General features: G+C 52.6%; 1 protein-coding gene across 1 annotated transcript in view; it reads left to right on the top strand.

Moving 5' to 3' along the window:
- PLXDC1 (plexin domain containing 1) overlaps positions 1–15,155 on the top strand; it is a 49,998-nt gene that overhangs the window by 9,603 nt on the left and 25,240 nt on the right. The window contains exon 2 of the mRNA XM_084615645.1: positions 599–768. Coding sequence (XP_084471771.1) covers positions 599–768 — 170 coding nt within the window. The remainder of the gene's footprint in view (positions 1–598; positions 769–15,155) is intronic.

The raw sequence follows: 15,155 nt of genomic DNA, 5'->3' as shown, positions 1-15,155 counted from the left end.
CGGGCAGTGCTTGGCATAATGGGCTCCTGATCTTGGCTGTGGTCTGTAGGCTGTAGCGTAATGCTGCTTTGAATAGCCAGTGCCTTCCCCTTAGGGGCTGGAGCATTCCCAGGGGTTCTCCTACACTCTGTGTCCTGGGGTGGGGGGGTAGTCAGGGTAGCTGGTGAAAAGAGTTGGCGTGACAGCCTTGGAGGCTGAAACTCTGTTTTCTTCATAGGGCAGAGCAAGCCTCCCAGTTTGCCACCCCCTTTCCCCAAAGCCCTGCGAATGGGCCCCATCTCTCAGGGCCCCATCTCTACTGCTGTCATCACCGGCGTCTGAGCCCTTAAATTTACCTCCCACAGCCCATTCAGCCCCTGGCCCCCCTGCTGGGGGTTAGCTCAGGTCCAGGTGTTCTTAGGTGATGTCCCCTAAGGTCTGGCCTGAGACACCAAACTCATCTCTCCTGCACCTGACAGTCCCTTTGCATCACCAAGGTGGATCCGAATTGGCAGCCCTGGAGTAAAACGTGGCATTTGATCCCAGACATAGACTCTCTACCTTGCTGGCTCCTTCTGCCACAGGCCTGCTGATTCCCCTTCCCATGTGTGCTCCACAGGACACCTCCACGGCCACTCCTTGGAGCGGGGAACAGGGACAAAGCTGCTGGGCTGGAGGCGGAAGATTCGGGAGAGTTTGCTGGAGACCGACGAGACCCGCATCAGCCAGGACCTAGTAGGAGGTAGCTTGGCCATTGACACCCTGCCGGACAATGAGACACAGATTGTGGTGAGTCGGCATGGGGTGTTGCTGCCCGGTGCTGTGCAGGGGTTGTACTGCACTAAGCTGCTCTCTCACCCTGATGGCAGATGGGTGGTTGTGGGTTTGTATGACATGAGCACAGCTTGTGTGTGTTCTGAAATGCCACAAAAGCGGCAGGTGAAGCAGAAGTGAGCCATCTGTTGGAAGAGGGCAGTGAGAATGGTGGGATCTCCGTGAGAGCCGCACGCGACCTGTCGGTTTGCAGGTCATGCTGAGAGCCACATAAATGCCGCACGCAACATGTGTGGCTCTGTCCGAAGGTCACGCGTGTGATCCAGTCGCTCAAAGGCTGCCATGAGAGCCACTGGACTCTGCAAAGGTTACCAGAGCCATGCAACTTCCACGCGACACCCACATGTGTGATCCAGCCCATGAAGATTATAACAGGGCCGCTTGTCCCTTAAGGGCCAGGGTTGAGTGCAGAATAAGCCACACGTGGGGAGGGGGTGATTGCCCTATAACAAGCAGCAGGAGCCTGCAACGTAGGGGAGGAGTGTGTGTAGGCAAGTGAAGAGAGGCTGTGGGGTGTATGAAGGTCTCCTGCAGGGAAGACCCTGAGCCCAAAGACCCTGGAGGCTCCTCTTTGGAAACCCAGATGGAGTTGGGGCCTAGAAGTTTGGGAGCCTAGAGGCTGGTGCCAGAGGGCTAAGCTCCAGGTAGGAAGAGCTGGGCTGAGGGGCTGTGAGAACAGACTGGCACAGAAGAGTTCTGGCTTTGAGAGGAGACCCCAGAGCTGAGTATGCACTGCTGTGTGGTGATGGACTTTATTTTGGGCCCCTGGGGCTTGTTCAGAACTGATTTAGTGACTCAACCAGCCCAACCGTTTGTGCAGTTCTTAAGGGGCCTGCTGGGGTGGGAGTGGGGTGGGTCTAGAAAGGCCAGGGGGGTGCTCAAAGAATGGCTGCCCTGCTACAAAGGTTTGGGTGAACGAGGCCTAGCTGCCATGAGTCAGCTGTGTTCCTGCTTTGATGGGAACCATGTAAATGTCAGAGGGGACACCCAGACAGGCCTGTGCACTGAGCTGATAGGCACATCTGTGGTACATGCATGTTCTGTGACCGTCCCGCTCTTTTTCCCGACCAGCTGCGTCAGCCTGGCCAAGACTCTGTGGTTTCCCCTTGCGGTTTGGCCTCAGTAGGTTATTTCGGTCTTGGGAAGGAAGCTGGTAGGCAAGTGGTGCCAGATCCCAGAGGGTAACTACACCTCGAGGTAAGGTAGCCAGGGGGCAGCAGCTGTGCAGGCTGCAGGTTGGTCACTGTGCTTTAGTCTGAAATATTCATTCCGTTAAGCTTTAAGGCTGGGCTCCCCAGAGGGGCCCCTCCGGATTTACCCAGGTCATCAGTGTCTCCTCTGCAATGTCCCTCCTGGGGTTTGGCTGAAAGACATGGGAGGTCTTTCGCTAGCTCTGCCCCGGGCTCCCCGCACACAGCTCTGCCGATGCCCTGCACCCTGAACTGCTGCAGCCTCCCTGCTTTCCAGTCCACCCCTCACCCCCCAGCTCAGAGCAGCCCTGTCTAAAAGAGTTAACTCTCTTTCCCCTGTGGGCACAGTGTGAGGAGTGGGTAGGGGACATCTCACTGCTCTGGCAATTGCTCTGACCGTTCTTCCCCTCCCCTTCCATGGAGGTTTCAGCTTTAATAGAAAGAAACTAATTAGGATACAATGCAGCTCTGCAGCTGCCAGGGGTGGAGGGAATTAGAGAGTCAGCTTTTCATTCAGTGCCCCTGAGCTGCTTCTACATCAATCTGCCCTGCCACTCAGAACAATCCACTCCTCTTCCTCCATCCCCTTTACAATCACAGCCAGAGGAGTGGCAGTGATCATAGGATCGGGGTCTCGTTCTTCTCCCTTGCCCCTGCACACTGCAACCTCAGCTCCTCTCACCCCTGCCCTGCACCCCCCAGATAGCATCTACCTCCCCTGCATGGATTGGGGGTAGGAAGGATGCTGCTGTGCTGATGGAATCCCCCTACTAGCCACCATTGCCAGCAGGGGGCAGCCCTGAGCACACAGGTGCTCGTGCCCTGTTTTCGTGAGTGCTGCAGGTGGGCCTGCACCAAAGGGTTTCCCCAGGCCTGGCATTTCTGGGGAGGGCTCAGGGTAGCAGCACCCCTGGTTCCCCCTCTAAGCCTGCTCCCCCATGCAAGGACCTTTTCAGGGCTGGAGGTGACAGGGCTCTGTCAGAGGACAGGTCCCTGTCCCAAAGAGCTTGCAATCTCAGTAGAAAATGGACAAAGGAGTGGGGTGTCAAGAGGGGTGACTACACAAGGTATCCCCATGCACCTAGACCCAGCTGGGGTCTGAAGCGCTTGCCCCATGTATGGCTGGGGTGGGCAGTGGCGGATGGGGCGGGGTGGGCGGGCTGGCTGACGTGCTGCCCCTTAGGAGAGGACCCGGGGCAGATGGGGAAGGAATTGCTCCTGTGTCCGCATTTGTGGGACTGATCTGGTTCTGCCCCGAGGCAGCCGCAGCCCCTTGGTTGACAGTTTTATTTAACAAATTCACGGCTGGCTGGCAGTGTTTTCTTAATCTGGACAAGTGCTGCGGGCGGCTGCCAAATTGGAAAAGGCCCTGGCAGGAGGAGGGAGATGGATGGGGAGCTTGCAGGCGGGCTGGATCCGGAAACGATGGTTTCAGAGCAAGTGGGAGAGAGGCAGGAGCACAGCTGGAGTAGAGAGAAGGTAGCACAGGCTGAGCTCACAGCTGGATGCACCCCGCCAGTGTTCTGGAGCAGGGAGTGCTGCTGATAATGAAGGGTGTAGCTACAGCAGGTTGCATCCTGAGGAATCCCACAAGGTTCTCGCATCCAGGGCAAGCTTAATTATCTGACCTTCAATTATCCACAGCTCCCTGTTATCTGAGATGGGGTCACAGGTCCCTCAGCAATGAGGAAAATTCCCTGTTACCCAAGATCTCCTGGGTCCAAATATAGTCAGGACGTTTGAATAAATTGAGGTTAGATACGCTCGAGTCACTTCATCTGGCGCCAAGATGCGGCCGCCTGAGGGGTGAGAGGAGGCAGCTGTTTAAAGAGGGACTGCTCATTCAGTGCAAGAGATGCAGCTGTCTCTGGGGTGCAATGGGGCAGCTGGTTATACAGGGTTGCTCACTCAGTGCTGAGGTGCAGCCACCTCTGGAGTGAGTCATGGCAGCTTGTTATAAAGAGATCCCTAAGAAGCAATTGCCTCTGAGGTGGAGGGGAGTGGCATGGCAGCTACTTGTATACAGGGGTCGCTCACCCAGCACTGAAATGCAGCCACCTCAGTGGTGGGACATGGCAGCTGCTTAACAGCCATGTAGCAGCACTGCAGTACAATTTAGAGCAGGAGGCAAAGAAGGATCCTCTCAGGGCAATTTAGGCCAGCAGCATTCCTGGGCTAATATCCCTGCCCTTGCAAAAAGGGCTGTGGGCTTGTTAATCACCACAGATGGTTGCATTCTCTCTAGTCACAGCACCTGCTAGCACCGCTGACTCCAAGGGAAGAGCGCCTCCCTCCTGAATCGCTGACTGCCCTGCAGGAAACAATGATGGGCATCAGTTTGATATGGACTCAGAGGGAGGAGCACCCCCTACTGAACCCCCAGCAGTTGCAGCGCTGCTGCAAGACCCCTGAGGTCTCCCTGCCGATGGCTGACACTGTTGGGCTGGGGAGAGATGCCCTGATCAAAGCCTGGAGTGGCTTAGCTCCAGGCGGGGGTGGCATTAGGGAGACGGGGGGGGGGTATCCCCGAAGGGAGGGGCTCTGAGGCTTGATTGTGTGGGAGATTTCCGAGCCTGGCACGGTGTTGGTGGAGCTGTAACTAGAGTGGAAGCTGCATCCCAAGAAATGAGGCAGAATTTAAATTCATTAAAATCAATAGGGCAAATGTGCTGCACATGTTAATGGCGACACGATGTTTACACTTCAGCCGGGGCTCTGCTGTCAGGTCACTTCATTTTAAGGCTTTAACTGACATGCTGGAAGATTTCGGCTGCTACTGCATGTAATATGTAAAGCAGTGAAAAAGAGATCTGCAGCTCTGGGCTCAGCTTCCTCCTGGTCCTGCACTAGCAGGGACTGCAGCAGCCTGAGCTTCTTCATGACAGTGCCATCTTTTGTGGGTCCCGTTCTGGGGGATCCCCAAAACCCTCTTCTAAAGAGGGGGGCAAACAACCTTATTTTAACAGCACCTATATAATACCCAACCGTATTATGTTTGAGGCCTTGACAAAGATCAGAGCATCGTTGTGCTAGATGCTGCATATATATATTGCTTCTGCCCCAGAGAGTGTACAGTGTAATAGATGAGAGGGGAAGGCGAGGTACAGAGGTTTCCCCTAGATCAGTGACACGGCTGGGATTAGCCCAGAGGGCTCTTCATTCCTAGCCCAGCACCCTCTCCGCACTGGACTATGTTGCCTCCATTGAGGTTGGACTCCAGTGTGGTGAACTTCCTTCCAGCAGTGCCCTCTCTGTTGCAGAGGATGGCTGTATGGTTCGCTTGTTGCCTGATGCCGATGTGGGATGGACACATAGCCCTTCTACATCCCGACAGGAGAAGGGATCTCTGTGAAGAGGATGGGGAGATAAGGAGACCTGCATTTGACTGCTGAGCCCCCTCTCAGGTCAGATCCCAGTCGTGGAGGGAGGAATGGCTGCTGTCAAACTTTCCAGACTGGGAGCAGCTGGGAGGCTGTGATCAGGATCTTCTCTGTGATGCATCGACATCCATCCTTGTCTCTCTCACCCTTTTCCTCACTTCCATCCCCTATTAGCCTCCATCTTAGCCCTCTCCCCTGATGATTAATCAGCATCTCTGAAGATGATTATCTCAGCAAATAGCCCTGGGTGGCTATTTTGTTTTCCAACCAACACCACAGCTAGCAACAGCAGCCTTCTTCCCTGCTGGTGGAGTCCACACTGACTCAGCCTTTCCAGGCCAGGATAGTGTGGGGCTGTCTTGCTTTGTGTTTAAAGAGCAATAAAAATCCACAAGCTCCTGTGTATTTCAAGGGCCTGATCCCCATTGTGGAATGTCCCTCTCCCCAGCAGTACTGGGTCTGTGCATTAACGGCCCCGATCCCCATCCTGGTGCAGAAAGGCTTTGTTCTGCCTTCTGTGCTCAGCCCCTGGGAGCTCTATCAGTCCCTCTCTAGGGGCCTGATCCTGAGATGTAAAATCAGTGGGAGCACTGGGTTCTCATAGGGTCAGGCTCAATGGGGCTGCCCTATAGAGGCCCTGTAATACCTTGGCTCTTTGAGAGACCCATGCATACTGTACAGGACACAGACTCATGTACTGCATGGCACGAGAGCACCATGTGAGGGACGTATGGCTCCCCGGTGCTGTGCACCACACTCCATGGAAGATGCATGCTACACATGTGATGCAGGTGACATGAGATGCACATAACATGGGCTTGCATTTGCACTAGCATACCGTCACTGAACCTTGACTTTCCTCTCTAGCCCCATCAGAATGCACTTATCACCTCCCCCCACATGCTCCACCCCTGCTCCCTCACCTCCTGCAGCCTCCCCCATGCCCACGCGTCACACTGTGCCCTAAGGCGGATCTGGCACGTGCCAGGCGGAGGCCCATATATATATGAGCTGTCACAAGCCTGGTTATTGGGGCGCACGCAGGGCAGGGAATTTGCATTAGGCCTTTATTTGTCTTCATATTTTCCACTGGCTTGTTTGTTTTTTCAACAGCCCCAGGGACTTTACAAGGCAAGTGCTGCCAAGGGGCTGGGCTCCTCATGGCTGATGGGGCCAGCAAGGGGGGAGGGACACATGGGGTGCAGCTGTGCCCCATAAATGGCTTCCAAAGGCAAAAAAAACCAAAAGGTCAGACAGGGACTATCGAAACAGCTGCACCCGCTGAGCCAAGAGGGGGGCTGGATTGGAAAATCCAGGCTCAGGTTTTGACCCCCTTAAAGGCTGGGCAACCTGCATCTGGGGTTCAGGTATGGGCTGTTCTGTAGCGCTAAGATAATGAGCTGAAGGGGAGGAGCCTGGCCTAAGGCTGTTCTCTAGTGCTAAGATAATGAGCTGGAGGGGAGGAGCCCCAGAGGGGCCTTTCTTTCACTTTTGCTCTTACCTACTTATCTGCCCCCCCATCGCTGTAGTGCCGAGCCTGCCAATCTCTAGTGCATTTGCCCTCACAGGCCCTTGGGGGCAGAGCAGGGCTATCCACCCCATTGGATAGATGGGGAGCTGAGGCACAGAGAGGCTAAGTGATCTGCCCAGGGTCATGCCAGGAGTCTGTGACAGAGCTGGGACTCAGACCGGCATTGGGCCCTGAATCTAAACTTGGGGGCTGAACAACCCCAGCCTTCAACATCCAGATCCAGATTTTGCAAATCGCCCCCTGGCTTTATGCTGGGCTGACCCCAAAGCCCAGACCGAATATCCAGGTGGTTTGGAATCTGGATGTGCCTTCTGCCACTTGGGCTCATACCTGGCTTTGGGATGCGTCCCTGGCAGGACTTTTCTCCATCCCCAGCCCCAATGCCTTGGTTGCTATGGCTCCCCATCTCCACTGGGAGGACCAGGGGCAGAATCTCAGGACTAGGACATCCATCTACAGCTGGCTCCTCGAGGTGGGAGCTGACAAGAGATCAGACATTTGGGCAGCAGAGATGGATGTGAACCTTACATCATGGAGCCTCTGTTCCTCTTGGAGGTCATGTAGAGATGGGCTTCTCCTTGCAAGGGACAGAGGGAGCATGAGGTAGGGAGTGGGTTACAATCAATGCAATAGGGTATGTCCACAGCTGGATGTGATGTTCTTTCGGGGGCAGATGGTGTGGGAGGGGGGTTGGGCATAGAGCAGCTTCAGAACCTTCTTCTCCCCACCTTAGTTTGCCAGGACCCTGGCACATTGCTCCTCAGGCTGTGTGGCGTAGTTCCCTCTGGGGAGCAGGTGGGTTAATGCTTCTAGGCAATCAGAGGGGCTCTCATTATTGCTTCTGTCATTATGGGTGCATGCTATTGTGATGCTTTACAGGCAGCTGATTATATATTTGTTGGAATTAATTTTTTTTCCCTGCGTGTTAGGGTGATTGTCAAAACGCCCGAAGCGAGGAGTAGGCACTCTGGAGGAACAGAAAGCAATAAACGGAAATAAATTTACAAATGGGATTTGATTCTGTAATGCAATTACTGAACTAGATTTCCAGCAGGGGGAGAGGGAGACAGCAACTGATAAAGAGGAAGGGGTAGCTGGAGGAGGGGCAATATTTGAGATAACATTTGAAATGACAGGGAGAATTGATAAGAGAGAATGGGGTCAGAATGGGAACAGAGAAGCTGTTCCAGTCAGTAGGGTCTTAATATCTTGAATGATAAATATTCCCAATCTGAAAGGAAAGAAAGCAGCTACAGCTACTGACAGAAGCATACACAGCTTGAGTTCCAACCTTATCTCTGGTTTACCAGGGACCCCACACCCTGTTAGGATCTCTACAACACACAGACACCTAGTGGCTGAATAAAGTACTGCAAACAAACATTGTGATAGGCAAGAGCTGTTGGGGAGAAGGCTCTTGCATCAGAAGAGGGTGATGGACGGTTTGGAGGGGCAGGGGTTGAGTGGGGAAGGAAGCAGAAAGGTTTGTGGCATGATCGTTAGGGTCAGCATGGAAAGGTTTAAAGAAGGAGAGGGTAACTTTTGAGCTACATTTGAAAATGAACTGGGAACCATAGGAGGTGCCTGAATATGGAGGGAGATGTGACTGCACTTGTTGGTACCTCCTGGGTAACATGGCAGCAGTTTCCTGGGAGGCTTTCAGAGGAAGGATAGTCTTGGGATTAAAGCACTGGCTTAGACATAGTAGATCTGGGTTCAGTTCCCAGTTCTAGACTGAGACCCAGGACTCCTGGGGTCTGTTCCCATCTCTGCTGCAAGCTCCCTCTGAGAGTCACTTAATTGCTCTGGGCCTCAGTTTCCCCACCTGTAGAATGAGGATATTCATGCTTCCTTTGTTCCACCTTTTGTCTATTCAGGCTATAAGCTCTTTGAAGCCAGGACAGTCTCTCACTGTCTACGTGCAGCACAACAGGGACCCAATTTCAGTTGGGGCCCGTAGGCACATCTGTAATGCCTGCAATAACAGAGGAGATAAAGGCCCAGGTAAAAATTTCTGTGGGGGCGGGAGGTCGGGGCTGCGGGGTGGTGTCTGTAGGCAATTGGGCTGGGGAGCTCAACAGCGTCTCTTTGTGGCATGCAGTCATGCCCAAGGCCCCTGGTCGGGAGCTGAGCAGAGTAGTGTGGGCTGGGCCTGGCAGTCTTTCAGCACCTCGCAGTGGACGCCGCCAGCTGGAATACTCAGCCTTCCAAACTCGGTGGTGGCTGGGCTCGAAGGAGGCTGGTGTTTGCCAGGGTATGGGGGTACATTCAGTGCCCAGCTGCAAGATGGGGTGCAGGCAGCTAGTGGATGTCTCTTTGGCATGGCCCAAATCACTAATTACAGCTCCCTTCAGGGAAACTGAGGCCCCTTTTCCTCCTTTATTCTATGTCTCTTCCTATGTATTTTTCTTCTCCTCCCCCTCTGAACTCTCCCACCTTCTGTTTTTGTTTTTTTCCTCTCTCCATCTCTTCTGCTGTATGGCTATTGCTTTGGTGCATCTGTCTTCCCCCGTGCCTGTACTGTCTCTCTGCCACTCCCTTCCATCCTGTCTCTGTCTTTTTGGGAAGAACCCAAGGTTCCTGGTTTCAGTTGACTGTAGTTATGAGCTCCAGGTAGTAGGCAGCCCTGGGCTTGCATTGCTCAGTCTGCTGAACGCTTCAGCAATGCTCAGAGCTAAACTGCCAGGGTGGTGGCTTTCTACTTGCAGGAGAGAGAGGAGAGAGCGCATGCACACACTCTCCTGCCTACTCTCACACACCGGAGGTCTGCTCTTTCCAGGGCTAAGTGCAGAACTGCATAGGCAAAATAAATATAATAATAATAGTAATACAAAAAGCATCTGCAATGATCTCAATTGCAATTATCATGATTGAGCATGCAAATTGATTATTTGAACATGCAGCTGCCATAAAGTGCTTTTTTTGCAACCACAACTTCACTGAAAATCGTGTGTGTAATATTCTGCCTCTGTATGAATTATCTCTCTCTCTCGCTCTCTCTGTCAGGCCCCTCCTGCCTTCCCCCCCTCCGTTCTAAGGTTCGTCCCAGCCCAGCATTCACTACGCAGCTGATAGAATGCCAGCAGCCTAGGAGTTAAGAACTCCCCTCTGCGGGGTTCTGTTTTTCACGTCAGTCTCAGCTACACAGCTGAAGTGACAAGACCCTGAGTCCATGGGAGAGGGGTCTGCAAGCTGCCTTCTCACAGACAGAGCTGGCAGTAGGATGACCAGACAGCAAGTGTAAAAAAGGGGTGAGGGTAATAGGAGCCTATATAAGAAGAAGACCCAAAAATCGGGACATCTGGTCACCCTAGCTGGCAGGAGGGGCAGGTTTGGCATTGCCCCCAGCAGAGACTGCCTGGTTGTCCTGCAGAAAGCTGCCCCAGAGAGGGAGTTTGGGGGAGGGGCATTCTTGTGATGTTTTGGCTACAGCTGTGCCAAAGGTTCAAATTAGGAGAAGTGAAAATATAGAGGCACTCTTCCAAGCTCCACCCACAAAACCAAGCTCTGCCCACAATACCAGCTCAGTGTGTGTCCCTACTTCCCTCTGTTGGACAGAGTAAAAACTGTCCTGCTGTGTGTCATATGCCCTGCACTGCTAGCAGAGATTCTCCTTTGGCTCAGTCCGGGCTTTTGGAGCAGGAGGATCTGAGTTCTAGCCCTGCAAAGTTCCAGGTGGCTCTGGTCCACATAGTGGCAACAAAAACTCCTGGGAAGCTTTGGAAAGTTTGCAGATTTCCCCTTCTTTTCAAATTAGCATCTTCCATCCAAGGCTCTTACATTACAAATGTTGATTAGCTTTGTAGCACAGTCTGGGGCTGAGTTATCTCCCGTTGTAAACAAGGGAGAAACTGAGGCACAGAGAAGGGGCAGTGACTTGCCCAAGGCCACACAGTGAGTTAGTGGCAGAGCCAGGAATAGAACCCACAAGTCCTGACCAAATGCCTCCTTCCCCATCCTGAGCTTTAACCATAAGAACAATCCTTTCGTCTCTTTGATCAGACAGAGAGAAGTAGCAAGGGGGGAAAATGGCTCTGATCTTGATAATCCCCTTCCAAAGCAGTGACCCCAGTGCAAAATAAGGGAGAAATCTACTAGCTGCAGCTTGTCTCCTTAAAGGACCTCTCTTTATGCTCACATTTAACATCCCAGCTCCTCGCATCCTTTTTTCACCCCCTGCTTATTTGTGCATCCAAAAGTTCTCCTCTTTAGTTCCTGCTGTAACCAAAGCAAGGTGACGGATTGGGACATAATAATGATTCAGAGATGAGGTCATGAGGATGGCTGAGAACTCAGAGTAGCGGCTGCCAGCTCCCATCCCCATGTTGGCTGTTTATATTTTTTCCCCAGTTTTATTGGGAACACATTGGAAAGGATGAAGGCAGCAGAGCGGGGGCGATAAGGACTCATTTGGCCCCTCCCTCCTCCTGTTTACGCAGTCGAACATCCCAGGGGTAAAATGAACCCTTTAGAGCAGGGTCACCCCTGACTTCCTCCGCCCATCCTCCATACCCTTGCTTGGAACACAGTGTCCCCTGGGTGCTGTGGTGTGTGAAAGACCAAATTTGGCCCAGTGATTTTGGCGATGGAGATGCATGAAGCTCGCCCCACCTCCACTCAAAGGGAGAGGGAAGCCACTTCTACCGCCTACCTTGTTGACAATGCTGCCTCTTAAAGGAATGGTCAGGCTAGCTAGGATCCCAGTTTACACTGGCATAAATCTGCATTTAAAGCTAGTAGGGGTTACTCTGGATTTATTCTGGTACAAGAAGATTAGCTCCTGGCCCACTGTCAAGATGAAAACCATCCACCAGATCACAGAGTCCTGGATCAATGGCTGAATCCAGCCTGGGGAATCCAGGGTGTCTCCCAACTGAGAGGGTGAGTGGGGAGAGGATTCTGCTTCCAGTTACTCTGAGTAAATGCACCCGGCAAGCTTCTCTGTGCAGTTACTGAGCAAATGTTGGCACCCCTGAGGCAGCGGCTTTCCCTTCTCTCTGCCGCAGAACGCTGGGGTGAACTGCTGGTGCGTGTTGAGGGCCAGACATTGAACTGCCGTAAATTGGTGATGAGTGCACTGGGGCTAGCTTGATTCATGCCAGCTGGGGATCTGGTCCTCAGAGCAAAGTCGGGGGGGGGGGGGGGAGCTACGCGGATAGACACTCACTGATGACCTAGCTGTGTGTGTGTGTACGCGCATATGCAGGTAGGGCCAGCCCTTGGCATTTTGCCTGCCAGGGTGGAAAATGTTTTCGGCACACACCCCTACGCCTGGAGTGGCTGAGCCAAAAAATAACTCCCCCACAATAGGCAGCCAATCAGCAGAGCAAAAAAACACCCCCCTACAAAAGGCCCAGCGGTGTGCCACCTCCCCGGAAGATGACACCCAAGGTAACCGTCCTGCTCGCCTGCCCCTAAAACAGGCTCTATGTGTGGAGGTTATTTTAAAGTTTAGGATCCCAAGCGTTAACTGGCAGACTAACAATCCATCTCTGACAAAAGCATCTCTGGATGCTTCAGAGGAAGCCATATTTTTCATCCCACAATTGTACAGTGCTCCCCATTGTGCTAAGATTACTTCGGTGAAGGTGATGGTCATATTTAGACCTCAACATATCCTACACTGGGAGAATTCTGCCCTCCCCTACCTGATAATCATCTTATCCACCAAGAGCTTGTATCTCTTGTTGCTGTACTCCTTGCTAGTGTTGCTCCAATGCAATTCTCATTCACATTAACGTCCACGCCTCCTGCTCAACTGTTTACCTCACCAATATCCTGCAGCAGGAAGTTCCACAGGTTACCTGCATGTTGGATTAGGATCTTTTAATTACATTGCTTTTCATTTGCTATTGTGTAATGGTGCAGGGGTTAGATAGGAGGAGCTGTACATTTCTCTTGTTCTGTGCTAGGCTGCGAGACAACCTGGCTGCTAGCAAAAGCAGGGCAAGATCAGCAGTGTGGTCCAGTGGCTTAGAGGCAGGACACCTGGATTCTATTCCCAACTCTGCCAATGCCTCTCCTGTGTAGCTTGGGCAGGTCACGCCACTGCTCTGTGCCTCAGTTTCCCCTACCACCCTTTGTCTGTCTTGTCTATTTGTAAGCTCTTCAGGGCAGGGGTTGCCTTCCACTATGTGGAGCCCTCATCTTGGTAGCAGCCTCTAGGGGCTACTGTAATAAAACCAGTAAGATCACCATGGGTTCCAACTAACCCCTATCTTTCCATTGACTTCAACAGGATCAGGAGCAGAGGTGAGTGGGTTCCCGGAACAGAGAGAGACTGAGTTTTATGATGGTTAGAACTCAAGCCTGGGCTGTGCAACTGACCTACTGTGGGCAAGTCATTTCCCTGCTCTATGCCTCAGCTTCCCCACCAGTAAGGTGGAGATGTGGGTGCTGCGAGGCTTTGATCACGCTCACAAATCACTTTTGAGCTGCTGAGTGGCAGGCACTGGAGAGGAACGAAGGGCTAATCCAGTTCACAAGGAAAGGGCTAGGGGAGCATGTCACATAATGATGAAGCTGGTTTGGGGGTTTTTTTGAAAGGAAGTGAGACCATTTCACTGGAGTTTTGCTGAAGCACGATAAAACTGCATTAGAGGATTTTAATCAAGTTTCTGCCGTGTTCCTCTCCATGTCTTGCAGAGCTGGAGAAGGCTCTCTGGGAAATATACTAGACCATTCAAGTCAGGAGTGGTTTTCTCCTGCCATTTACAGGGACGCTGTTAATTGTTTTGAGTTACAGATTTTATTTCCTTCGCCTTTCTGCTGCTTGTAAATTCCACAGTCCTCTATTGTGCCCAGTTACAAGATAAAGAGAATGGTGCTGAAGACAGCCAAAATAGCAGGATTACAGGCATATGGGGGGCACAGGCATGGATAGTTGGAGGTGCTGAAGGTCAGAGTTAGGAGACGTCAGCAGATCTATATGGGGAACAGAACTAGAATAGCCGGGGCTGTCACGGTTTAGCATTGAGCACATAGAAATGCCTATGAAACAGGTGCTGGGGGAATCCCAGGGCGGGGAGAACAGGAGGCCAGAACTGGAGTGCATTGGCACTGCTGTGGCGGACAAGATTGGAGTAGCAGTGAGGGGCTGCGCTGCAGGATGAGGTGCTCAGGTACAGCGCCCCAGGCGTGAGTGTAGCCTAGCGACTCAATGCACAGGTGCTGTAGAGAGCCCAGGACTGAGCTAGCAGGAGTGATGTGCGACAGCAGAGCAGTGCGGTAGGGAATAGCAGAGTGTTGCAGCCTTAAGTCAATTCACCTTGTCCTAAGCTTCAACCCAGACCAAATGAAGGGATCCAGACACCAGGCTGCACAGGGCCCCGGCCAGAGGGGTCATGCAGGGGAACTCAACTACCCAGGCCTTTGTGCATGTTCTTTCCTAGCCCAGTGGCCGCTAGGGGATGCTACATTGCCCCCAGAGGAGACTGTCCTAATAGCGAGGCTATTCACAGGCACAAGAATCATAGAATCATAGAATATCAGAGTTGGAAGGGACCTCAGGAGGTCATCTAGTCCAACCCCCTGCTCAAAGCAGGACCAATCCCCAATTTTTGGCCCAGATCCCTAAATGGCCCCCTCAAGGATTGAACTCACAACCCTGGGTTTAACAGGCCAATGCTCAAACCACTGAGCTACAGTGGGGAGAAAAGCATGGGCCCCGGAATCAGCAGCTGCTGGGGCAAGACTGTAGTAGGGTCCCCAATGAGCAGTGCTGTCAGGAAATATCAGACCAAACTTGGTGGCAGAGACTGGGTTGCTGACATCTGAGCCATTAGGGAGGGGAAGTAGCTGGGAGGAGTGACAGGGAAAAGAGGGATCTAGGAGGGGAGGAGGAGAGATTGCAAAGGGGAAATGTTAGTTCATTACCAGCCATCATGCCCTGTTATCAGTGAGGCTCCTGGCATGGCCTCAGAGTGGGCGAGTGACATCTTCCCAGTTGAAATTAAGACACCTCTTGTTTCACAGAGCATGAAGCAGTCTCCCTGACAAGAGACTTCTTCCAGCTGGGCATCTCAGCAGGTTCCGTACAGGCACAATTAGGCACAATTAGGAAGCCAACCTCTGAAACGCTGTGTCTCCCTTGGCATGGCCAGGCCTGTCGCCGCCCGTTCTGGTATGGGTCAGCAAAGGTCATATGTTGAGCAACTGATTAATTACACCACCTGGGGGTGCGGATTATTCCATCTTTTCTGTAGCAAAGGCTCCCCTGAAGGGTTGCATAACTTTGCTATG

This window comes from Lepidochelys olivacea (assembly GCF_965140295.1).
Source record: "Lepidochelys olivacea isolate rLepOli2 genome assembly, chromosome: 27".
NCBI lineage: Eukaryota > Metazoa > Chordata > Testudines > Cheloniidae > Lepidochelys > Lepidochelys olivacea.
This window is presented reverse-complemented; position numbering and strand designations above follow the sequence as displayed.